Source organism: Suncus etruscus, chromosome 11 (assembly GCF_024139225.1).
Source record: "Suncus etruscus isolate mSunEtr1 chromosome 11, mSunEtr1.pri.cur, whole genome shotgun sequence".
NCBI classification, from domain to species: Eukaryota; Metazoa; Chordata; class Mammalia; order Eulipotyphla; family Soricidae; genus Suncus; species Suncus etruscus.
The window spans coordinates 37,012,517-37,039,961 of NC_064858.1; the positions used below are offsets into that span (position 1 = coordinate 37,012,517).

The 27,445-nt window shown below is 35.9% G+C and overlaps 1 protein-coding gene across 1 annotated transcript in view; it reads left to right on the forward strand.

Annotated features, from left to right (window-relative positions):
* Positions 1-27,445, forward strand: part of LOC126022050 (killer cell lectin-like receptor 2) — a 63,359-nt gene that overhangs the window by 15,559 nt on the left and 20,355 nt on the right. The window contains exon 6 of the mRNA XM_049782916.1: positions 1,959-2,099. Coding sequence (XP_049638873.1) covers positions 1,959-2,099 — 141 coding nt within the window. The remainder of the gene's footprint in view (positions 1-1,958; positions 2,100-27,445) is intronic.

Genomic DNA, 27,445 nt, shown 5'->3' on the forward strand with positions numbered 1-27,445 from the left:
TCTGATTCCACCTGCCTCCTAACCCTCACTTCTGATGATAGTGGCAATTTAAGTATTATACAAGTAAGGGGCCCAACAGACAGAAGGTTCTAGTGGAAATGAAACCCATTTTTCTCTGTTGGAAAATCCAGTCAGTAAACTGATTATATTTGTGATTCTTCTGGCTGAGGTCCAGAATAATTGTCATCATTGGGTAGTGAAGCTCAGACTTTGTTTATCTCATCAGAGTTTGTAGTTCATAAACTTATTTTTCTCTCCATCACCTTTCATATGATATTTAGTGTTTACTTGGTTCTTTCTTCCTTTCCTGGGTTCAGCATAGCGTACTCTGTTTAGTGTATCTGTTTCTAACAAGTGCCATCTAACACAATAGTCTGACTCATTTTAACACATGGCTAAGAATTGATGTAACCATACTTAACACATATTATGTTCCCTGTCTGTGGCCCACAAGATGCTTATTTTCATTTGTTTCCCTTTTCATTTTTTATCCTATAGTAGATTTGAATATTCTTAACATAGAAAATGGAAAATTACACAAAAGATGTTACTGAATTATAAAAAGTTGTTTGTTTTTCACTTTCTGCTTATATCCAAGACAAAAAATGTTCTTTCATATTTGGTTTTGGCTATATCCAGTGGTGGTCAGGCATTACTCCTGGCTCCATGCTCAGCAATTACTCCTGGCTCAGGGGAACCATATGGAATACTGGGACTTGAATCTGTTTCAATTACATGCAAGGCAAATGCCCTACATTGTACTATTGTACTATTTCTCTGGTTCAGGTTCTAGGGTGGTTTATGCTAAGTATATATTTGTACTCTCCAATTTTTATGGAATTCATGATTCATCTTTTTGCATAGATCAAGGAAAAACTAACTTTAGTGATTTAACTTATCTCTATTTTCTCCACCATTACTTATAACCTTTGTTTTAAATATGAATTTGGTTCTTTATAATTCATAATCTTATGCAAGAATTTTAAATTTTTAAAAAAATTCAGCAAATTTTTTTATTAGGAAGATATTTCTGGTACCTAGCCTATATTGCTGAAATAAAACTCTTCTAGAAAATTTTCAACAGATGCCATATCTTAATAACTATTATTTATGAGATATACAGAAAGAAAAAAAACTAATATAAAATATTGAATAACCTTATCTGACTATATTCCATTCTTATATTTTTTTCTCAAAATTATGCACAAAAGACCTGGTTCCCAGTCTTTCTTTCTCTCTTTTGCTTTTTTTTTTTTTTTTTTTTTTTTTTGCTTTTTGTGATGCTCAGGGGTTACTCCTGGCTATCTGCTCAGAAATTGCTGCTGGCTTAGGGGACCATATGGGACACCAGGGATCAAACCAAAGTTGGTCCTGGATTGGCTGCCATGCAAGGAAAATGCCCTACCACTATGCTATTGCTCCAGCCCAGGTCTCCTTTATAAATATCTCTTATTATACAGATTTATATTAGAAAGCAGTTTGTTATATTGTGATCCTGCAGCAATATTGAAAAATAATTTTTCTTTTTAGCCAAAATCTCTCTCAATGTGGAAAATAAAGGGAGAGTATAGTTGTGTATAGAGGTTCTGATTCTAAGTATAGTTGTGTATAGAGGCTCTGATTCTATTTAAAGGGCACAGAGCAAAAGAAAAAATTTTCAGAAATGAGGTCATAATTACTATTTAGATGACACTTAAAATATTATGATGCGGGCCCGAAGAGATAGCACTGCAGTGTTTGCCTTGCAAGCAGCCGATCCAGGACCTAAGGTGGTTGGTTCAAATCCTGGTATCCCATATGGTCCCCCGTGCCTGCCAGGAGCTATTTCTGAGCAGACAGCCAGGAGTAACCCCTGAGCATTGCTGGGTGTGGCCCAAAAACCAAAAAAAATATTATGATGCATATTATTGAAAGTTCTCAAATTAAACATTTGCCTTTGTGTGTGTTTTATTCTACAGTCTTCCAAGAGTCAAGACTTTGCCACCTAGGATAGGACATTGTGCCTTTTTATCTGCAACAAGAATGGACTCTATTGAGTGCTCTAATGTCTACAATTGTATCTGTGAGAGGACAATTACATTTCATCAGCTTGAGAACAGGTGAAAGTGGAATTTCATCATTTTTTTTGTTTCCTTTAATAATTTTTGGCCCCTTGAAAATTAATGCTTTTCACTGTAGGACCTTGTCCATTGTGGAAACAGAAAAGAATTCCAACAGAAAAACAAACAAAAAAAGAAACTCTTTTATGAAGCCAGAGCCATTGCACAGTGGGTAGGGCATTTATCTTGCATGTGGCTGACGTGTGTTCAGTCCCAGAAATCCCGTATGGTCCCCTGGGTCTGCTAGAGTGCTTTCTGAGCACAGAGCCAGAAGTAACTCCTAAACTTCACCAGGTGTGGCCTCCAAACCAAACCAAACCAAACCAAACAAAAACAACACCCCAAAACCAAAATCTTTTAGACTAAAATTGAAGGGATCATATATTTTTTTGTTCATTTGTTTTTGATTTTGGGCCACACCCAGCAACACTCTTAACTCTGTACTGAAGTACAGAGTTTTTGCTTGTGAGACCATATATGGTGCCAGATATTGAACCCCATATATCACTTCAGTCCTCAGATGTTTTCTTAGTTCTTGGGGCAATAGGGACAGATTTTCACTTTGCATAACAGTTATCCTCACTCTTTAATGAACAGGAAGAATTATTCTTTAGCTTTTCTGTACCCACTCCCAGTGGAATTGAGAATTTTGATAAATCACCTGAGCTTTTTCTTATTAATAAGATAAATCACTTCAATAATATTGCCTTTGAGAGATAAGTAAAATTAAGAACCAAGCAAAGTTATCTGTCTCTCCCATCTGATGCTTATTATTTTAGAAATTTTTTAGGAGCTATAGATATGCTATAGGGGTCAAGGCGCTTACCTTACATGCAGCTAATATCAGTTCCTGGTTCCCTGGTGTGAGATTCCTGAGTGCAGATCTAGGAAGAGCCCCTGGGCATTGCTGGGTGAGATAGTTTAGCAATGGGACCTAAGTGATAACACAGTGGTAGGATGTTTGCCTTGCATGTGGCCGACCAGGAACGAACCTGGGTTTGATTCCCAGCATCCCATATGGTCCCTTGAGCTAGAAGTGATTTCTGAGTGCAGAGCCAGAAGTAATCCCTGAGCGTCGCCCGGTGTGGTCTCTCTCCCCACCCACCAAAAACATAGTTCCACAATAATAACAAACTTACCGAATAGTTGAAAAAACAGTAGCAGGGATTTTCCCTCTTATAACTTATTACCAAATAAGTTTTATATATATGTATATATATATTACCATATAAGTTACCATACCCAAATTACCATATATTTGTATATTGTTCTACTTGTGTTTTATTATAACTCCCTACTCCTAGTAATAGCTTCTAATAATTTGAAACATTATGTTCAATTTTTTTCTAAATATTTTATAACAGTACTTTGTCTTGTATAGGCATAGTAAGTACAATGATAAAAGTTAAAAGGCTTAGCACTGAGATGGTACAATGATCTCATTTTTAGTACATATTCAAATTTTACCAACTATTCCAATCATGTCATTTGCAGGTGTTTTTCCATCATGTTCAAGATCATGTGTCTAGTTCTGAGGTTTCTTTAATGTCCTTTAATCTTGGAACCTTATTCTTGACTTTGATATTTAAAAGCTAGCATTATTGAATGACTGGAGAAAGAGTACAGAGGGTAAGGCACACTGCTCACACACATTAAAAATTATTATAACAATTTGTACACTATTTCTTTAATTTTTATTTTAACATTGATTTGCCAAGTTGTTCACAATATATTCATTTCAGGCATTAAATGTTCAAACACCAACCCACTACTAGTGTGATCTTCCCTTGAACAGTGTCCCCCATTTCCCACCCACCACCCTAGCTTGCCTTCATGCAGGCACAAATTTACCTCATATTTTTGTTAGAGCACAAAGGCAAATGGAATTATTAAAACTTAGATAAACAGGTCAATTTGAAATTATTGTTATGTTTCTTCTGGGTGTTACTAAAGTCGGTGTCTAAGGGTTTACTAGGGTTTACTAGTGTTGGTGCTAGTTGAACCTTTTGTGTTATGTTCAGGCTCATTGAGATTGGTAGATTTCTTTTCTCTTTGGGTGGGGGCAGGCACACCTGGCAGAGTTCAGGGATTACTCCTGGCTCTGCACTCAGAAATTGCCACTGGCAAGTTTGGAGGACCATATGGGTTGCTGGGATCGAACCCTGGTCGGCCATGTACAAGGCAAGTGCCCTATCCACTGTACTATTACTTTGGCCTCTAGATTGGTCGATTTCTATATGACTTTCCTATCTGGTTTTCTGTGATATCACTGGGTTGACATTATGATGACTTTTTGAAGTGTCGCATGGCTGCTTTCATCGTCGTAGTACAGAATTTAGAAATCTGAAACAAATTTGGTGACTTGAGAGTTTGATAAGGTTGAATTGTGGAATTCAACCTGAATTTCTGTCAGAGTGTATAAGTTGCGTCTCTGGTCTGCTGTGGTTTCACACCGAAAGGGGAATTTGCCTTTACACATTTTGAGACTGCAACAGAGGTATCAGCCAGAACCAAACTGCCTGGGAAGTATCAGCAACTATTATTTTCTTTTTGGAGCCCGGCCATTTTCTGCCTGAACGATGGTGGGTGTGGGTGGAAGCTTCTGGGTTTTCTTGAGTCAGGGTATGTGCTTGAGTGTCGGGACTTAGCTATTCCAAAATATTCCCTATTCCAAAAATATCCCAGAATTTTCAGCCTGTAGGCTGGCCCCACTTGAGAAGGTTCAACTCATCTTATTTGAGCTCCATCATGGAACTGGACTGTTTCTGTCTGAGGGTGTGTAGAGCATGGTGCTGGGTCTGCTGTGGTTTCACAGAGAAAGGGGAACTTACATTCCCCTGCCCTGACTCAGAGAATGTATGTTACAGAGGTAACACTTTACACACTGTTGGCCCCTGAGCACCACTAAGAGTGATTTCTCAGCAAAGAGCCAAGAGTAATAAGCCCGAAAAGCTGCAGGTTATAGCTCCAAATCCTCATCTCCTCCCCCATATAACCAAACAATAAACCAATAAAAACTTCCAACCTTATTTAGTGATACTCTGCATGCAAAAAAAAAAAAAAAAAAAAAAAAAGCAACTATCTAGTTTATGGGATTTAACAGCTGAGAGATACTCAGGGGTTTTTTTACAAACATAGTCATTGTCATATTAAGATATAAGGCATTCTCATCACTTCCACTGTCCTCTCACTCACCTGGTCTCAGGCAACCAGTGGTATATTTTTGGTCACTATAATTGCGTATTAGAGACGTTCTTTTGTTATGTATATGCTACTTTTGCTCAGTATAATTTTTGTAAGACATTCATGCTTTTCTTGTACTAATTGTTCATTTTTTTTTCTTCTTTGTAGTTTTTGAGCCAAACTTAATGCTGTTTATTCTGTACTCAAGAATTATGTTTGGTGGTGCCTGGGGTAACAGGGATCAAATGTGGTGTGGTCTCGTGCAAGTCAAGTACTCTATTTGTTGCACTCTTTCTCTGGTTCCCTATTTTTGCTATTTATTAACATTCTGTTATACTGATATATCCCAATTTCATTTATCTATGGGTATTTGTTATATTTCAAGTTTTTTATAATTATGAATAAACCTGCCATGAGCATTTAAATGCAAGTGACATGTGTTTTGATTTATTTTTTATTGAACACCTTGTTGATGATTCTTATGAAAGTGAATTTAATTTTGTAATTAATTTTTAGAATGGTTTTCAGTGTAATTTTATAAATTTTACTTTCAAGAAGCAAGAATGAGAATACCAGTTGCTCCATGTCATTTCAGTACTTACATTTTCTAGTTTGTAAACTTTAACCTTATGGGTGTGTGTGTGTGTGTGTGTGTGTGTGTGTGTGTGTGTGTGTATGTGTCCATACATGTCTGTTAACTCATTGTAGTTTTAAATTTGCATTTCCTTAAAGACTAATGATTTTGTCTGTCTTTGATTTTTATATACCATTTGAATATATTCTTTCATAAAATTTCTGTCCAGTCTTATGCCATCTTCCTTAAAAAGAATATTTTTAGTTTCCATGAATTATATAAAGTTATTCATAATTAAATTTTAGGCATATGAAATAATCCAACACCACCATTTCTTTCACCAGTGTCCACTTCACTCCACAATGTCTCCAGTTTTACTTGTACTTACAAATTTGCCTTTATGACAGGAACTTTTTTTTTTTGGGGGGGTCACACCCGGCAGTACTCAGGGGATACTCCTGGCTCTATGCTCAGAAATCTCTCCTGGAAGGCTCGGGGGACCATATGGGATGCTGGGATTTGAACCACCGACCTTCTGCATGCAAGGCAAACGCTTTACCTTCATGCTATCTTATCTCTCCGGCCCCATGACAGAAACTTTTAAAATTAAATTTTGGCACGTGGTTATAGTACTTTACTGATAGTGTTCATGTATAACCCTTTTTTATTACCTTCCAGCACCTACTTCTGCCAGGAGATCACTTCCCTCCACCATTGTGCTATTTCCACTCTCTTCCAACTCTGCTTCAGCATCCTCCTTGGAAAACTTCCTACTAAAAACCAGTTTTCATGTTCTTCATTTCTATTCTTTATGTTTTCTCCTCAAAATTATTAGGGCCAGAGTGATAGTACAGCAGTAGGGGTTAACATGGGTTCCACTCCCTACATTCCACACGGTCCCCTAACCTACTGGGAGTAATACCTGAGCATTACTGGTTGTGGCCCAAAATCCATGACCAAATTTTTTTTTGAAATTGGGTGTGTATTGTATTATGACATTGTGATGGTTCTTATTTTTTTCATTTAAAAAAGTTTTAAAATTATTTTCATACGTGGCTTTGTCTTAAATTAAAGACAGTCAAATCTAAGTCAAAGCTGTAGTTTATCAGCCTATTTTTTCTTAATAGTTCTGCTTTTACAAACAACTTATAATTTTTAATATAATTGAAAATTTTAACTTAACATAGTAAGAGGAATGCCTCTTTAAAATAATAGCATTCAATCATAGCATCTAATGCTTTTCCTTTTTCTAATGAACTATTTCTTAACCTGTCCAACAGCCACCTGCCAGTTTATAGAAGATGACAGATAGTGGGATATTTTCATATGAACTTCCTTCAAGAAGACCCTTTCAAGAGTTTCTCATGGTGGTATAAGAAAATCTGCTCAAAGAGATCTTATTGATGAATTTTTTGTGTTGTGTGGGATTTATTTGCTGTTGTGTTTTGAACCATTCCTGTATCTACTCTCTGTTTTCTAGAAATTATTGAGAGTATTTCACAGATGGCAAAAGGAAAATTATGCAACCCATAATTTCTGATAGTAAAGATGTTTATGGCAAACGTCTATTTTCACAGAATCCTAAAACTATAGGTTTGAATAGACCCTTCTGTGTCCCATAGTATCATCATTTTGCAAATTTTCCTATATAATTCCCTTGCCTACTAGCTATTTGCCACATTTGAACAACTTTAGGGAAAGAGAATTCACGTTTCTGATTTTTTGCTAAAGTAGTCTGGCTTCACCCTAATCAAAGATGGCTTCTTCTTTATGTGTATTTATCCTGGCTGGGTGGGAAGAACCTCTGGAGAGGCTCTTTGTCCCAATCTGTTCTCCACCTGTGGGAGTGGTCCTATTCTTCCCAATAAAGACTGTGCTTCAGGCATATCTTCATTTCTCATGGTAGAAAGATCCCTGGACCCATTTCATCCCTCCAGCTTGGATTGGACTATTTCCTGCAGTGGCCTTGTTTCCAGATCCGCAATCCCAATCCTCGAGATTGAGGTGGAAAGATTTATTTACAGTAGTCAGCCACAGACTTTATCTGATTTATAGTACTTTTTTATTTTATTTTTATTTTTATAGTACTTTATTTATTGTGAATCAAAATATTTTTTCTTGTACCTGATATTCAAAAATATATTTCTTTAAAGACTCAATAATCCTATTCACATATCTGAGTCTAACCCCTCAACAGAATGTTGTCATTTCTTTCCACCACTTACAAATCTATTATGGTTCAGAAAATACACGAAAGTACATCTTGTTTTATTTTTACAGAGAATTGATGTTTGTTTGAATTGAAGTGCTTTGTTATTTAGGTATATGTATTGATTGCATAAAATTTTGTTAATGCCTTGATCCACTTCTAGAGACAGATGAAAGGAAACAGCTTGACTTTGGATAGCTTCTAGCATCAAATGCTAGGAGAAAACACTTATTTGCCATATATAAACATCCAATTTACTATTATTTTTGCTTTTATATTTATAATAGCTATAAAATGAAATAAAATATTTACTGTGTTTCAGTGGCGTTGGGGCTACTTACATGAATCATGTCTTTTCACTTGGATGATTTATTAAATATTAAAATTGTGTACTCTTGTCATTTATTCTAGACATTAGAGGAAGTCATTTTTGTCTATGAATTAAATAAATTACAGATATTAATTATAAAATCATGTTAGGTTACATGTACAATTTTATGCACACATAAGCACATATAATATATAACATTACATATATAAAAGTTCAAAGGACAGACATAATCTGTGGGCACTTTGAGAATGAAATATAGAAAGACAGCAGATTTCCATGAAGTAGTTCTCATTTTTTTTTGCCACTCCCAGCAGTACTCAAGGGTTACTACTGGCTCTGCACTTAGGAATCACTTCTGGTAGGTTTGGGGGATTATATGGAATGCTGGAGATTGAACTGGGGAAAGTGGCTGCATGCAAGGCAGATGCCTTACCCTCCATGTTATCACTTCTGCCCCTGATATAGTTTTCTCAAAAATTTTTTATAGTTTAGGTAACCTAGTTATAAGAGTGTTAGGGTTTATGATATTGATGTACAAAGTTACAGCATGATACCAAATGTCTTTTACATCACCACTTCATCCTCACCCTCTCCTCCCTTCTCCTCATTGTTTGGTAATCTGAGTTTTATAATGTAAGACCAAGAGTTTGTCATTGTTTGGTACATGTATTCCATGTTTTGTTTCTCAGTATACCACTGATGGGTAAAATTATTCGGTATTGGTATCTGTCCTCCTCCATATGATTTATTTTACTTAACATGATGCTCTTCAATTCCATTCACATTGCGGTGAACCACATGATTTCATTTTTACCTACATCTTGTCTCTTTCCATGTCTTTTTCAGGGCAGAGTCCACATCACTGCACTACTGTCTCCTGTAGCTAAACACACAAAGCACACACCCTGCTTTCCCCTAATCCCCTAATACACAGAGCACCCACCCTGCTAATCTTCTAAACACACAGAACTCACTTTCCCCTAACTTGATTGGCTGAGGCACATTATAAATATCTCACTCCCACCTAAAATAAATCAAGTTATCTACCTGAAGTGGCTCATAATGGTTTGAATTTGTAAATGCTCTGTTGGCCCAGAATCTGATATTACTTGCATTATCTACAATCTCTAATAATTTATGCTTCTCTAATTTTATTTTGATGTAGGTAATTAACATTTTCTTTCCTTGACACTCTGTTGCACTTCACCTGATACATTAATTTCTTCCATCTGGCCTAACATACTAATACTATTTCTTTAATTAATAATTGCTTATAGAACCAGAGCAATAGCACAGTGGGTAGGGCACTAACCTTACACAGGGCCAACCTGGGTTCAGTTCCCTGGTATCCTACATGGTCCCTTCCATTCCTCTAGGAATGATTCCTGAGCTCAGAGCTAGGAGTAACCCTGGAACGCCAGCAGGTGTGGTCCCCTCAAAAAATTTAAAGAGAAAAATTGTTTATAGAAGATCAACTATGTTCTAAGTGTGGTGCTAGGGGCAAATGCTACCAAGAACACATTGTATTTTTATTGTGTACTTTAATGTTTCTTCCATTACACAGAAAGAGAGAAATTATGATCAAGTTCCTCTTGTTGCATTTGGGATTTGCAAAAAAGACAGGTGTGGGTGGAGGTCATGATTAATGGAGAAAGTGACAGAAAATGAAGATAAAAAAGTGATCAGAGATCAGATAAGAAGAAAATTTTGTGATTAGATCAAGGGGAAGTCATTACCAATTTTTAAGGAAGAGAAGAAATAAAAACAAGCCTCTTTGGAATTTAGAAGATTTTATGTCTGAAGGAAAAAATTACTGTTGAAGCAGAAATATATTATTATCAGAAAAAAAAACAAAATATTTAAGATGATACATTTAAGTAAATTGAGGGGACTTTTTATTTGGTTAGTTGTGATGTTAGCAATTAATAATAGTTTTTTTTTTTTTTTTTGTTTTTTAGGCCACACCGGACGGTGCTCAGGGGTTACTCCTGGCTGTCTGCTCAGAAATAGCTCCTGGCAGGCACAGGGGACCATATGGGACACCGGGATTCGAACCAACCACCTTTGGTGCTGGATCGGCTGCTTGCAAGGCAAACACCGCTGTGCTATCTCTCCGGGCCCCGCAATTAATAATAGTTAATTAATAATAGTTAATTAAGATAATTTTATATAAGATTTAGGTTTATAATGATTATTAGGTTTATAATGATACCTAAAAGAAAAGTTTGTAGATGCTAGTAGTTTTGATCTGAACAGAAATTATGCTAGACTTATTTAAAATGTATCTAAGTAAGTTGATATGTTTCGTAACTATGAATTTCTTCCCTCTTATAAAATATATATAGTTATAAAAAGTGGAGAGATATTTGTTTTAATTGTCTAAGAAAGGAAAACAGGGAGAATTCTAAGCCAAGTAGATAAGAAAAAGCAAAAGCAGAATCAAAATTTGGATGATCTTATAGATAAAGGAAGTATAAAAAGGGAAAAGAATGTTCATTGTGACGCTTAAAGTAGTTATTTAGTCAAGTACCTTTGATTTCTGGGTGTAGATTTTCTAAATGGCCCCAAGTTTCAAAAATATGGTGAACATTCACAATTCAGAGGACAAATCGATGTATAATCATCTCAAAACAAGAGCTAAATACTGGCCTTAAACAAGTTCAAACACTGTGGGAAAATGAAAGCTCTGACTAAAAATCAGTTCTGTTAAATTACTTCCTCAATTGCTTGGCCTTTTGGTTTAGTCTGGGAAAGTATCTGCATGTCTGGGAAAGTATCAAAGGGCACAGAAACACACAGCTGTTGAACAGTGTAGTTACAATGGAAGGCATAGAAAAGAATAAAAATTTACTAATCCGTCTGGCACTGTATTAATGACATCATTGGAGATAAGATAATTATCACAAATGTACTTATTACTTTTTCTTTTTTAAAATGTTCCTCTCTTCCTTTATCCTTTTTCTTCCTATTCTTTTAAAAATAATTTTGCTCTCACTTATCTGGAAACAAATTTATTATGTTTAACTATGTCAACTCTATGATGCATTTCCTTTAAACAAAGGGAAAAAAAAGAAATAGCAAACAAAATAAACTTTAAAAAGTGTTGTTCTATTTTTTTCTTTTGTTTTTTTTTGGGCCACACTCGGTGATGCTCAGGGGTTACTCCTGGCTATGTGCTCAGAAATCACTCCTGGCTTGGGGGACCATATGGAATGCTGGGGGATCAAACCGTGGTCTGTCCTAAGCTAATGCGGGCAAGGCAGACTCCTTACCACTTGCGCCACCACTCCGGCCCCAGTATCATTCTATTTTAAGGGATAATGTGTTTTTGTAGTAATTTTGTGTTTGTTAGTTTGTGTAGATGTGTCTGAGGTGTTCAAATAATTAGGTAGATTCACTTGTAGTGATTATCTACTCAATTTGATATTAGACACTGATAGGTTGACATATCCTAGCTGTTGTGACGAGTAATGCAATGAGTAATATAATAATAATAATGTTATTATGTACTTTTGAATGAACGTTTTTGCCACCCAGAAATTCCATTGCCTACCCACAGGACACAAAAACATTAGCGGTGCCTCTGATTTCTTTCTTGGAATTTTAAGGCCTTTTTACTTCTGATTTTGTAATTTTGCATAAAAGCCGCCAGATGGCGGTATAACACAAGCTAAACTGCAAATTCATGACAAATTTGAAAATAGGATTGAGAAGGCTCCCTGGGAAATGTATATCATTTTGTATAACAAAACCATAAATGTCTGCCAGTACCCTTTGTTACCTCCAGATTTACATCTAGCCTTTAACACGATGCCAGTTTGTACTTTTACTAGCATAAAAAAACAACTTTTATCTGACACACTGGCATTTTTTTGAATTAAGCAAAGTTACCTCTATAGTAAACATGTGACCTAAACTACAATAATTAAGTGAAAAGTCAAAGAAGAGCTTAAATGCCTTTCAAAAGGTCTTATTTGTAAAAATAGAGAAATATAGCAACAATAAAATAATACCATGAATTGCTATTTTAATTTAATCAAACAATTACACAGTACAGTTTTTGTCTTAAAATGGCAGTAAATTTTGAGTTAATACTTTCATTTTTATGTTTAATGTTTTCTATGATTCTACTTTTAGAAATCTATCTTCAGAATCTAATATATATGGACAAAAGGCTAGACACTTAGCTTTTTCCCTCAACATTATTTGAATTGCTTAATATTGAACAAGTCCCTTATGTCCAACACAAATGAAATAATTAAATATATAAACCAAGAAAAATATAAAAGCTTAGGAATTATTTTTCAAAGTAGTTGATGTATAAGAACTATAATAGTTATTGAAAAATAGGGCTTAGACTCAAAAAACTTAGATAAGGAAATAATGTAAATGGATAGGTGATTGGATAAAGAATCCAGGGCTGGCAAGATGGTATCAGAGAGATAGGCACTTGTTTGCATATGGCTAACCCTTGTTGGGTTGGATCTCTAGCATTGCAGAGTCTCCTGAGCACATTCTTGGGTCACTCCTAAGTATGGGGTCAGGAATGTGGCCTTGAAACCCTAAATCCCAAACCAAACCAAACAAAAATATGGGATGTATATGTGTGTATATATACATCTATAATAAACATATGTTTATACAGACATACATATGTATACATATATGTACACACATATGCACAAATATATGCATATAAACATATGTATATATGTACATGCATTATGTATATACATATATATATATACACACAAAACACAGTGGAACAGGGCTTTGAGGCCACATATAAATACACAAGCACACACACAGTAGAACAGGGCTTTGGGGTCACACTTGACTGCTCAGAAATGTGGCATTTAAAAAAAGATGAAATCTTGCCATTTTGTGATAACATGAATAAACTATGAAGAGTTGATGCTAAGTGAAATAAATCAGATGAAGAAAGACAAGATTGTAATTTTACTATATATGGAATTTAAGGAAATGAAACAAATAACAGAAATGGGAGGAGAAACTAGTCGGTGTGGTTTGAAAAGAGAAAACATGAATTAGATAATGTTATAGAACATTCTTATTAAAAACTGGCTTGGATGAGTCTATAAGTTTTAAATTGTGATGCTGAGATGAATTTTTCTAGTATGAAATTTATGAGATTCTCTCTCCTCTCTTTCTTTGAGAACCAGTGTTCTAGTATGATGGTAGGCATGAAGAAGAACAATTTTAGAACCCCAGGTGAATGTTATATAACATACTAAAAAATCCATATTCAAGAGGTCAATTTTTATTATTTTGTTTGCTTGCTTTTTTAATTTTTAACCACACTCAGAGATGCTCAGGTTCGATTCTGCTGGTGATTATGGGGACCAGTATGTGGTACTGTGACCCTACCAGGACACACAATACTAACACTTTTATATTTGGCCCTATCTCTTAGACCCCAAGAGACCAAAATTAATGTAAGTCAAGGATTGAAAGATAAATTCTTGAATCTATGTTATTAAGAAATGCTCTTTTACTTTATTCCTTGGGCTTGCATGGGACCGAGGAAAGAAACTCTGAAGGGGTCTCCCAGCCTGGACTTGTATGGTAAATGAGCTCCTTGACACTTCCTGTGTGGTTTTGTTCAGACACTTGAGGATAGATATAGCTACTTCTCTTTCTCTACTGAGCTAACCCAAAAACCTCTCAGGAAGTATCTCGGTCTATTTTTATGTCAAGTTTTCACAGAGCATTTTATAGTGTCTTTTATAATGGGCTTTCAATTATCTTATGATAAAACAAACAGGTGATCTACAGCTCATTATGGGTTACCTAATTATTTTATATTACAGTATTGGTTTGAGTATGCTCTGATGAAACAATGTCAAATGATGGCATCTTCATAGCTTCAATCAATGGACATTACAGTGGTCCTCAAGCTTTTTAAATAGGGGACCGGTTCACTGTCCCTCAGACCGTTGGAGGTCTGGACTATAGTAAAAACAAAAGCTATGAACAAATTCTTATTCATACTGCATATATCTTATTTTGAAGTGAAGAAACAAAATGGGAATAAATACAACATGTGGCCCACAGACCATAGTTTGAGGACCACTGGCCGAAAAGGTGCTGGAAGGAAATGAGTGAGCATGAGATGATGCAAATGTAAACCTACAATGTTGAAATCATTGGTATGTATTATTGGAAAAGGAGTCAGTGCTATTTACCTATGTAAGATAGTAATAACCCTATTCCCATGTTCCTGGGATAGCATCCTAGCTGAGGCTTAGTTACTCTCTATTATTCTGAACCTAGAGATGATTTTTCTCCAAGGACTTTTTTTGCAGGTATATTTTTTTCAGAGAATATAATCAAAACAAATTTTTACTATTTAAAGATATAATGTGATAAAACATGAATGGTTCAACAGATTCTTCTTTTTAAAAATCTACATTTAGAAAAAAATTTTTATATTGAGATACTTGCTTTGAACTGTAGACAGAATAATTATTATACCTCTTAGTTCCTCCGTTTTTATTTTTCCCACTTGTGAGTATAGTCTTAGGGTCTTTTTGCTATCACGAAATCTTTGCTTTCAAATAAAATGTCACTGCTCCAAAAAGGAAAGAAAAATAACTTAAATTTTTTTTTAAAGTTTAACCAAAGGTAGTTTAGCCTACTTTCGTCAAAAAAAAAAAAAAAAAAAAAAAAAAAAAAGAAAGAAAGAAAAAGGAAAAAGGGGAAATTTACATGTACTAAAATAGAATTTCTAACATTCTGGCAGAACAAGAAGACTGTGAGATTGTTATCTTTGAAGCAGAACTATTTTAGGTGCAAGAAAAGGCAAATTTAAGATTTCATTAGCTAGATGTTTGGCCTTGGTCTCCACAGCTACTGTGGTCAGTTCAGACAGTTTCAATTGGTCTCACAATGTAGGTAAGCTTGAACCCTAGATATTTACATAACCCAGAAAAGGAACTTAATTTTTTCTTTACAACTTACTTCAAAATACATCTGCAATTCACCTACTGTGTACCCAATTTTATATGCCGCCTACTCACATGTATCAGTTCTGTTTGATCAAGAATACGAGATTTTTTTTTTTTGTTCATTAGAATTTCTTCCTTTTACGAAAGAAATTGCTCTTTGCAACTTCAGACCAATCAAATTTCTTGATTAAAGCCTGTATTCCTAGTGGGGTGCAAATTTATATTGTTCCTTACATTAAGGTACACTACTTTCTTATGGAGCAAAAGGTCTTGTCCTCACTGGAATGCCACTATGGGCTAGTATTAATTCAGTTTAATTCATTCTAGATCAGAGACAGGATTATCTTTCTATGATTCCAGTTCTCTCCCATATCAAATGTACAGGTTTTTAAATTTCTTAGGAAAGAGACTAATAGATTTAGAACTAATAGATTGTCCACAGATAGTGGATAGATGTTAGAAAAAAGCACAACACAAGAAAGTTGGGTTGTGTCTTGCATCCTGTTGCATCACATCCATGGTTCTCTCTGCCAGGGCTTGTTCCCACTTTGTTTTCTTCATTTCTTTTTCCTCAGTTCCTGGGTGGGGGGACGACACATAGTTCAAGTGATGTTCTATTTCAGTCTTTTTTTTTTCTTTAAAGGAAGTACACTTTGCAGCATTGCCTCAGGCTGATTAAGATTTTCATGGTATGAATGAAAGGGTAAGAAAACAGGAGAACAAGAAAATAACCAGATAATTGTCCTAGGTTCTTCTGTGTTTCTATATTAAATCATATTGAAACTATTCTAGAGATATTAAAAGCTGAATTCAAAGTGAGAAAACTTAAATATTTGTGACTTCTAGGTCTGTAGATGATGCCAGACTTATTTATTCCTTAAGAAAAAGTGGGCAGACTCTTCATCAAAAATTGTGGGTTAGATTTATAGATACAGTGGAGTGTAGGGTACCTGCCTACAGAGGTACTGATTTTTCACTCAGATCACTTGGGTGCCCACAATGTACCACCTGCCCTTTCAAAAAAATGTGATTCTTTATTTTGATTGCTATGAAAACTGCTTCTTTCAATGCATTGGACAAGATAGTTCTTTAGAACATGAGTTCACTATCTTACAACTTGCTCGTTATTGTCAATCAAGCTCTGCAGTTTGCCTCTCAATTGATTGAATTGACCCCCTTAAGCAGCCATAAGAACGAATCTTTGTGATTACAGTATTAACATTGGTTCTTTCACATGTTTTCATTTAGCGAATATTATTGGGCTCTATGCACCCTTAGTGAACCTTAATAGCACTTAAAATATGATATATTTCCCCTCTGGTATTATTTTAAATTCAATTAGATTTGTAATCACCTTTTATTTGTTTGTTTGTTTTTGGGTCCCATTTGATGGCGCTCAGGGGTTACTCCTGGCAGGCTCGGGCACCATAAGAGATGATTGGGATTGAATTCTACCAGCTGTGCTATTGTTCTGGTCTATAGAATTGTAAACATTTAAATATATGTTGTATGTGTATATAGAAAAATTAAACATGGATTTAAATTTATACTATTTTAATTATGAGTATTAAGTTGTATTTTTCAATTTCAAATCAAAATGAGTATAAAATTACTGACCTATATTTTTAGTAATGTTTAAATTGTTCCTATATATGTTATTCTATGTACAGTTTTTGGGTCTCAGAATAACCAAGAATTGACATCTAGTGTGCATGTATGTATACCTACACAGGTATACATGCAATATGCATATACTTATATTGTTTTAAATTGCTGCGTTTTGTTGAATAAGTTTCTGGAACTTCTTAACCTTTTCAGTTCTTGTATTTACTCTTATTCGCTAGTTATTTTGAAAACAAAATGACATGAGGAAAAAAGCCTTTTCAAAATTTTAACATAGAAGTAATTTTATTTAATAAAAAATTTGAATGAGAGAATTGAAATTAATTAGGAAGTGTTATAGTATATGACAGTATTGAGAAAAAAGCATTACTCAGGAGCCTTTAACATTTAATTTGAATTGGGATATAGTACAGTGATTGGGCATAAGCCAGGGTGGCTGTCATGGTCCCGGAACCAGAGGGTCTGATCAATCCATATCCTTGAACCTTAATATTGAACCATTGGCTGGGTTGATTGAATATTGGTCAGTGTGTCCACTCTTCCCTCCCAGCATTGCTTGAAGAATCCACCCAAAGAAATAAACTTATTTGATTTACATTTTGAAGGGATCAACACCCAGTGGTGGTCCAGAGCTGCTCTAGGATTAGTGATAACAGTTACGAGAGTGATGCTTTGGGTGCCATCATTGCTGAGATTTTAATAGGGACCTCCCACCTACAGAGCATTTGCTTAGCCCTTTGAGCTGTATGTATATCTGCCTCTTAAAACTTATTTTCTGCGAAAGGATCTCTTATTCACTGCTGGTGGAAATGCTGTCTAGTTCAGCCTTTATGGAAAACAATATGGAGATTCCTCAAAAAACTGAAAATTGAGCTCCCATATGATCCAGCTACTAGTAGAGATATACCTAGCGACACAAAAATACAATTCAAAAATCCCTTTCTCACACCTATATTCATTGCAGCATTATTTACAATAACCAGAGTCTGGAAACAACTAAGATGCCCTTCAACAGATGAATGGCTAAAGAAACAGTGGTACATATACACAATCACAATGGAATATTATGCAGCCGTCAGTAGAGATAAAGTCATGAAATTTTCCTATACATGGATGTATCTGGAATCTATTACGCTGAATGAAATAAACCAGATGAAGAGAGATAAACACAGAATAGTCTCACTCATCTATGGATTTTTTAAAAAAAAGTAAAGACATTATTTTAATAATCCCAGATAGAGTAAAAAAAAAGTAAAGACATTATTTTAATAATCCCAATAAAGTCAAGGGCCAGAAGGACTAGCTCATAGTATGAAGCTCACCACAAAGAGTGGTGAATGCTGTTAGGGAAATAACTACATTAACAACTACATTAACAACTAACATGACACTGTTAATGAATGAGAGAAGTAGAATGCCTACCTCTAATACAGGCAGAAGTAGGGAAGAGAGAGGGGGGCATTGGTGGTGGGAATGTTGCACTGGTGAAAAGGGGTGTTCTGTTTATGACTGAAAGCCAACTAGAATCATACTTGTAATCATGGTGCTTAAAGAAAATTTTATATAAAAAACCCCAAACAAAAATTAAATGTGCAGACTGGACACACACAAATATACCTGTACATATACATGTACACCAGTTCCAAAGCCAACTACAAGAGAAATGATACCCAATCTACAACAGGCTAGTCACAAAAGGGACCACTTATACTTTCAGCCCGAGGGGCAAAGTAGGGGCTATATGGGATGCATGCTGGGAACAGGGGTGGAGGGAGGACAACATTGGGGGTGGGTGGGAATGCCTCTGATTCAATGTCACCATGTACCTGAAATACTACTGTGAATAATTTGTAAACCACTTTGGTCAAATTAAAAATTATTAATATAAAAAATAAATACATAATGCATATTATAAAATTTTATTTTCTGCTACTTTTTATTTCCTTGTTTGATTACTTACAGTTGTCTTTAGAAATATGTTTTATTATTATTTTTGCAAAACTTTAAAATTTCAAAAGAAATATAGTAGAAAGTTCTGAAAAACCCGATAGTCTTATGACATAGAAATAATCGTGAGGAAAGATTAAAGTTGCATGGATTAAAGTTGCATGCCTCACATGCAGCCAATTTAGGCTCATCCTTGATATCACATGTTCCCCTGAAATAGCTGGGTATAGGGGGTGGCATGGTGGCGCTAAAGGTAAGGTGTCTGCCTTGCCAGCACTAGCCTAGGACGGACCATGGTTCGATCCCCCGGTGTCCCATATGGTCCCCCAAGCCAGGAGCGACTTCTGAGCGCATAGCCAGGAGTAACCCCTGAGCATCACCGGGTGTGGTCCAAAAACCAAAAAAAAAAGAAATAGCTGGGTATAGTTCTGGAGGCCTCAAGCATTACAGGATGTGGCCTGGATAATCCCTAATCTCACAGAATCTGAGCAGCACCACATCTTCAGGCCCTCATATTGAACTACTTTTCAATTAGTTGAGAATCCTGGGAGGGGGTCCCAGGACTTGGATCATAGCCCCTCTTCCTCAAATAAAAATCATTGTGATCATAAAGTGAGTATTTAAGTAGGTAACTAGGTAGATGTACAATATACAGAAATGCTTTTGTAATGCAGGTCCGTGCTATAATTTTAAGGAATATCACATTTTTATTTAAAAATAATTGAAAATTAGGGGAATTAGTTCAGTTGAATGTGTCTTTAATAAAATGTACCATTTCCTAGAAATTATCTCTTAAACAGAAAATATTTTAAAATTTATATATTCTTTTGTTTTTGGACCATACCCAGCAGTGCACAGGCAGTGTGCTCAGGGATCATTACTGGCAGGGCTCTGAGACCATCTATAGTGCAGGGGAAAACCTGGGCCAGCTATATTCAAAGCAGATACCTTACTTGCTGTTTATCTTTCTAGTCCTGAGAAAATATTATTTTAACAATTAGATTATAGTTATAATTTGTATTTAAATATTATAGTTCTATTGAGTAAATTGATAAAATTATAATTAAATTATTTAGGGTGAAAGATTGATGATAGTACATTGTGAAATGATTTCCAGAATCAAGTTAGCTGCAGTCAAGTTAGCTAACTTATGGTTACTACTTTTGTGAGAATGCTTATGATCTATTATTAATAAGTATAAAATATTTACATATTATTCCTTTAGCCAATGTCATATTTATCTTATAGCTGAAGCTTTTGTAATACAAATTACCAAAATATATTTCTCATATTTTTCAGCTCTTCATCAGTAGATGTTACTTTTTCATCCTAGTTTCTTTTCCTATGTAGAAGTTTTTTAGTTTGATATAGTTCCACTTGTTTATTTTTGCTTTTTGTTTTCTTGTTGTTAAAGTTCCCAGGTACAATACTATAGTGTATTGTCTGTGTGTTCTCTGTATACTAATGCTTTAAAGATTAAAGTCAAATTTTTAATCCACTTTGAATTGATTTGTATATGGTGTGAGATATTTATATAGTTTACTTTTTGTGGCTGAGACTATTTGCTGAAGAGACTTTTCTTTCTCCATTTTCCTTTTAGTTTTTTTCATCAACTGCTCTTATTTGTATGAATTTACTTTGAGCTTTCAATTCTATTTTTTATTACAACAACACATTGTTTTTAATGCTATCATTTTTCCAAGAACTATTTTCCAGTTGTTTCACTTTAAGTAAATGTAATATTTACTTATTAAATATAGATAATTTATTGATATTTCAAGAACAAAACTGACATTGGACATGATATAATGATTAAGATTTCAATTCATAGAAAGCTCATCACAAACAGCCTTGAGTGTAGCTAGAGTAGAGGAGGGTCTACTAGGTCAATGGTAGTTGAAAGCTAGAGTGGAGGAAGATCTTCTAGGACAATAATAGTTGGAACTGATTGCTCTGGACAAGAACTTGGTGCTGAAAGTGGAGAAACTAACTGGCAAAGCACCCCTCCATTAACAATAGTGCAAACCACTATTACAGTGCAAACCAAAAAGAAATAGTGCAATAGTTGGCAAAATTGTAAACAAAAAGGACAAAGATAGAGAAAGAGTTAGAAGAGGACAGAGAAGAAAAAGAGGTGAGAAAGAGGAGAGAGATGAGAGAAGAGAGAGAGAGGTAGAGAGAGACAGTGTGAGAGAGAGTCAAATTCCCTGTCTCGAGCAAGGTGGTGAAGGGAATGTAGGGTGAGAGGGAGTCATCAGTGATTGGAAGGTATACTGGTGAAGAATGGTGTACAGTGTATGACTGACAATAATAATGACCAATGTTGTAATCATGGTGCTTAAATAAAGCAATTACATTTCAACTCATTAATAGGGGATGCCATTTATTAATACATAGAACCCAACATAGGTGCACCAGAGCATAAAGCAAACCAGACAGAAAGAGGAAATGGAGGAAATAACAATCAGAGGCCCTTGAGGGGCTCACATAGAGTTTTTAAAGAACTTGTAATGATGCTAAATGAGGGTTTACTGTAATCAACAAAATCTTTACGTAACTTGAGCACATCAGAGTGATGAAAGCAACAAAGTCAAGGGAACTCCAAAGGGGCCAGTGCACCTTTGAGGTGAGCTGGGAACCACAAGTGGTTATACTTCTGACAGAAGAAGGATGAGTGGGTGCTAAAGAACAGATAAGAAAGAGATATTGAAAAATTTTAACACCTTTTTTTTTTTTCAAAGCGGGCACACCCAAATGGTACTCAGGGCTTACTGCTGGCTCTGTGCTGATTAGGGCTTACTCATGATGGTGCTCATTGTTAAGTGCCAGAAATCAAACCTGGGTTGTCTGTGTGAAAGATAAGTTACAAACTCACTTCACTAGCTTTCCAGCCACTTGGTACACTCTGAAAGACCAAGTGTGTGTTCTCAAGATAGTAAGAATTCTTGAGTTTGGACATTGATATGTTCCTTTACACTGAGCAGCTGGGAGCTGACAGAGCAGGGCAGAAGACTGGGTGTGGGGAGAGGGTAGTTGGGGATTCCTTTAGTGATGCAGAGAAGTGAAGCCTTTCAGTTCTTTGACTCACTTCATTTGAACAAAAGCTTAAAGATACTGAGGGAAAACCAAGAACTCCTAGGAATGAGAACATTCTCACAACTTTAGGAAAAGGGTCATACTAATATTTCCTCCATTGGTGAAAGTGGAGTATAAACCTCCCTCTAAGAGAAATAAGTGATTCCAAAAGAGGAAAGAAATAATACTTCCTGTGAGTTATGCCTAGTTACACTCTCACCTAATCACAAGCCTTGCACCAAGTACCAGACAGCAGCAGTTGTGCTGCTCACAGGCTTTAGGAAGCTCTGACATCTAACAGCACTGGTCCTAGAGAAATGCATTGTTGTTGAGGGAAGAAAAGGGTGAAAAGATGTTTAACTTCTGGTGCTAAATCCTACACTGGCAGCCTGGTTTTGCCATGCTTCTCGATGAGAAAGCAATTTGATTTTCTATTTCCTACCAAAACAGGTCCAAGACTGCAAGTGATCAACAGACTTTAGAGTTTCTTGTTCCCAGCTCCCAATACTTCTTCATGTAGTAGACTACAAGCCTCCTGCTGTTCAAGAACCAAGACTTAGGCACTAGACCCCTTTCTTTGCCTAAGTATACAAAGCCAGCTTGTAAAATTCTACAAATCCACCCAGAAGTAAACTTCTTGCTCCTCAGACCTTACACTTAGTGCTAGGCAACAGCTGTACATCTCAGTGTGTGCTGAGGGTGACTACAGGTAACTATTTCAACCAATGTTGAGTCCCATATTAATAATCTTACAGAGGCACAATCTCTATTTCCAGCTAGTTGTGCAGTGCTGGCAGCAGAAGGAAGGCTGCTACACATAAACATGCAAGAAAGCAAGAAATCTGTGTAATGAGAAAAGGGCTGAAATAAATTTAGGCATGTTCAAGAAACTGGAATTATTTGTAAAAAAACCTGAAACAACTTTAAGTCTAGTAGATACTGGAACACTTTGCATGAACATACACAAATAACTATTGGAGTGATAAAAACTAAGTCTGATTGTTTTCTTTTTAATGAATCTAATTTTATTAAAGAACCATGAGTTATAAAATTATTGATAGTTTGAGTTTAAGCATATATGATTTCAACACCAATCCCACCACTAGAATCAACTTCCTTTCCACCAGTGTTTCTATGATCCATTTCTCCCTTTATTCCCTTTTGGATTTCATATTTTCAGTGTTTTTATTTCCCCACCAATGCATCTGAGACCACTTGGCCTTTCTTTGATCCTTTCTTAGTTTTCTTTTTTTTGGTTTTTGGGTCACACCCGGCAGCACTCAGGGATTACTCCTGACTCCACGCTCAGAAATCACTCCTGGCAGGCTTGTGGGACCATATGGGATGCCTGAATCCGAACCAATGACCTTCTGCATGAAAGGCAAACACCTTACCTCCATGCTCTCTCTCCGGTCCCCAATCCTTTCTTAGTTTTATAGAAAAATGTGGGAATATGTGGTAAAATAATCTGTGTCGCAGGGTTCTATGAAAAAGGCAGGAGCCCCAATTTAAAAGACAAGAGATTAAAAAATCCAAATAATAATAAAAGCTGTGTGTGCATGTGTGTTTGTGTGTGTGTGTGTGTGTGTCAGATTTTTTTGTTTGTTTGCATAGGCACAGAAAATTATGGGGGAAATATAAGGTAAAAATCTTCGGCATAAAAACAGGGAGACCTTACCCTGAAGCATCCTGGTATAAGACCAACTACAGGCTCCAGGCATCCTAAATTGTCTAACTCCAAAGTCTTTCTCTGAAAGTTCTTCATAGTCATGATTGTCATGGTCAGGTTTCTGTAGTTAGAGATTCTGGTTTTTGTATGATTCCTATGTCGAAGTCAGGGTGACACAGAGTGTCATCTGGTGTCATCTCACTGTTAGGTATCAATGTAGGGAAACCTGTCCTGAAAGCAGGCTGTTGCTGTTACCAAGTCATCAGGGTATTATACGAACCCATTCTGGAGCAAATCAATGCCAGAGAAGCATTAGGGCTGTCCCTAGTAGAAGACCAATTCCTGGTGCTGGTTCCAAGGATGGGATCTAAGGTTCAGGAGTCAATGGCTGAAATCCTATCTTCTGGAGCCCAAGCCTAGTCACTATGACAAGAGTTCAGAGTTTAAGGCCCCACTGCAATATAAATTTATGTGTTCCTATCCCTATTAGATAAGAACATGTTTCCCATATAAGATTTAACCACTGTGCCTATGCAAAAAAGAAACAATGTCACATGTTACTACTGGTGCATAAGGAGGTAAAATAACAAGTCAAACAATCCCAATATCCTGGTTCTCACATGAACTAAGAGCACAAGATGGATTTATCTATGAGAATTTTCTACTAAATAGATCCAAAAAAAAAAAAGAGTGGGAAAAACTGCCAATACATAAGAAGATAGACAATAAGAATTATACCTATTTTTTGGGGGAGGGGCCATATCTGTGGCATTCAGGGGTTACTTCTGGCCCTCAGCTCAGAAATCTCCCCTGGCAGGCTCAGGGAACATTTGGGATGATGTGAATCGAACCACCGTCATCCTGGGTTTGTCTTGTGCAAGGCAAATGCCTTACCCCCTTGCAATCTCTCTGACCCCAAGAATTATACCTATTAAGGAATACATCTAAAGAAATATTTGAAAGAGATATACATGCCCCTTTAAGTCTTTTGAAATAGTCTTGGGTGTGGGATAAAACCTGGAGCACAATTTCAGACTGCGATATGGTCTTGTGGACTCTGAAAAAAAGGCTCCCAGCAGTCACATTTCAGGAAATACCCTCGAGCTGGGGGCTTCTCAGAAACCGGATCTGGGAGCAAGCAACAGTTCATAGTGAAGGCAGGTGGGAGAAAAGGAGCTGCAGGGAGCAAATCAGTAGCAGCAGTGGTGGCAGCTTCTTCTTGGGCTGAGGCAAGGTGGGCTGGGAATTTGTCTTTTCGCTTTGGGTGTTGGTTGGCAGCTGGCTGGGGTGGAGGGAATGTTCCTGAGGAGTTAAAAGGGTTGAATGGGGATGGGAGAACAGATCTGGGGTGAAAGAGTGAAGGGCTAGAAAAAGATTTGTAAAGTGGTAAACGGAGTGGGGGAAGTAGGGATTATATATAACAGGGGGAAGGACAATAAACAACATAGACAGACATTATGTATATTACAGATGGACATCAAACAGACATTGAGGTGGGCAACACAAGCACTCAGGTACACACATAGACAGACACTGAGGATTGATCCATGGGTTACAGTTGAAAAGCTGACCAGGTGAAATGGAACAGAACACTTAAAAAATGTAAAACCAAGTCGGATGAAAAGGTTTTCCATTTTCTAGGCCAATCATTATTGATAAGATAAACTTTGAGAAGGTAATGAGCACTTTAAGAGAAGTCTATACCATGAAGAATAGGCTAATCATTTTTTTAATATACCAAGTAGCCATCTGCCTGTCTACCTCTGAGAATATTCTGTTCATTTCCTGTCCCCATTTTTTTGACAAGATTTTTAGATTTTTTTGGTGGATCTTTGTGAGTACTTTATATATCTTGGATATTAACCATTTAACTGATATGCTTAATGCAATTTTTTTTACATTCAAGTAGCTATCTTTTAGTTTTAGCCCATGTTTATTTTGTCATACAAAAATATTCTAGTTTGAGTTTTTTATGTTTTATTATTTTTAATTTATTTACTTGCTTATTTTTGTTCATTTTTTATTTGTTTACTTTTGATTCTATTGTCATTGACAGTGGTATCATATCATTAAAGAGACCTCTGAGGTCCAAATCTTGAGGGATTCTGCCTATATTTTCTTTATTGCACCTTGTAGTTTCTAGTTGAATTTCAAAGTCTTTGATCTACCTTGAATTAACTTTTCCATAATGCTTGCAATATGAACTCATCTTTAATGTTTATATGTGGTTATCCAGTTTTCCCAGTACCATTTGTTGAAGAGGCTATTTTTATTCCATTTCATATTCTCAAATCCTTTATTGAAAAATGTCTGCCCATCAATATGGGGCCCTGTATTTGATTCTGACCCATTGATCATGGAACCCATCTAATTCCAATAGCATAAAGTGTTGTTTTTTTTTTTTTAATTTTGGGGTCACACCCGTTTGGTGCTCAGGGGTTATTCCTGGCTAAGCGCTCAGAAATTGCCCCTGGCTTGGGGGGACCATATGGGACACCGGGGGATCGAACCGTGGTCCTGATCCTTGGCTAGCGCTTGCAAGGCAGACACCTTACCTCTAGCGCCACCTCGCTGGCCCCAGCATAAAGTTTTAATTATGATAACCTTTAATACAGTTCCAAAATAGGTAATAAGATACCTCCTAATTACTTATTTTTCATTAAGGGTTTGACTATTTAGGGCCTCTTTTGATTACATATAAACTTTATTATTGTATGTTCTAGATCCTTGAAGAATATTGCCTGAATCTGAATGGGTATCATATTGAAACTATGTAGTTGCTTAGGTAGGATAGTCATTTTAACAATATTGTAACTGAAGCATGTTTTTATATGTGATATCAAATTCAAAGAGAGCTGATAAAGTTCAGACCAAGATGAAAACAGAGGTATTTCCCTACTAGCTTAAAAGAATAGTTCACAATTTGTTAGAAAGATGTGCCACTGAGACTCCTATAGATGGGGTGATACTGAAGATCCTATGTACCTCATATATTGGAGGGATGATGGAGAAGCAGACTTCTCTGCACATTGATTAGTAGAAACCTGTGGTTCAGAATGAAGAATAAAGAAAACAGGGACACAGGCTCAGTAAGGGTCCCTGCGAAGAGGAGTGAAGAAGAAAGTGTAGAGGAACATGTTCTTAATCCAAGTGAAGCCCAGAAAGAGGAGTTGGGAGGTATACAGGATGGTACCTCTGTGGGGGGGAGTAGAAAGAAACTAGTATAGACTACAATACATCCTCTTTACCATTGGACTGGAGATGGACAAGGTTGTGGATAGTCTGCTGAGTGTCAGAAATCGGACCAGAGAGAGAAATATAGAATATAAATGATAGTAGAGATGTGAGCCTTCTTTGACTGTATATATATATATATATTACAATGATAAAATTACAACTAACCTAACAAATGGCAAGTTTTTCTATAAAATCAGAAACAAGGATTAAACTCTCAGTAATAATATTTAATATAGTGTTATTAGTTTTACCTAGAGTAATTAATTAGGTATGAAAAATGTAGAATAAGTATTCAAATTGGAAAGATGAAAATTTTCAGTACTTCTAGATGGCATGATGGTTTATGTAGAAAGTCTCAAATATTTCACATTATAAATAATAAATAATAAATTATCTAAAAATCAATTATAAATAATAAATGGGAACAGTAAAATGGCAGAATACAAAATTAATATGCTAGTTTGGAGAGACATAGTACAAGAGTTAAGACTGCATGTTTCAGACTCCAGTCTGATTCCTAGCAGCACTTG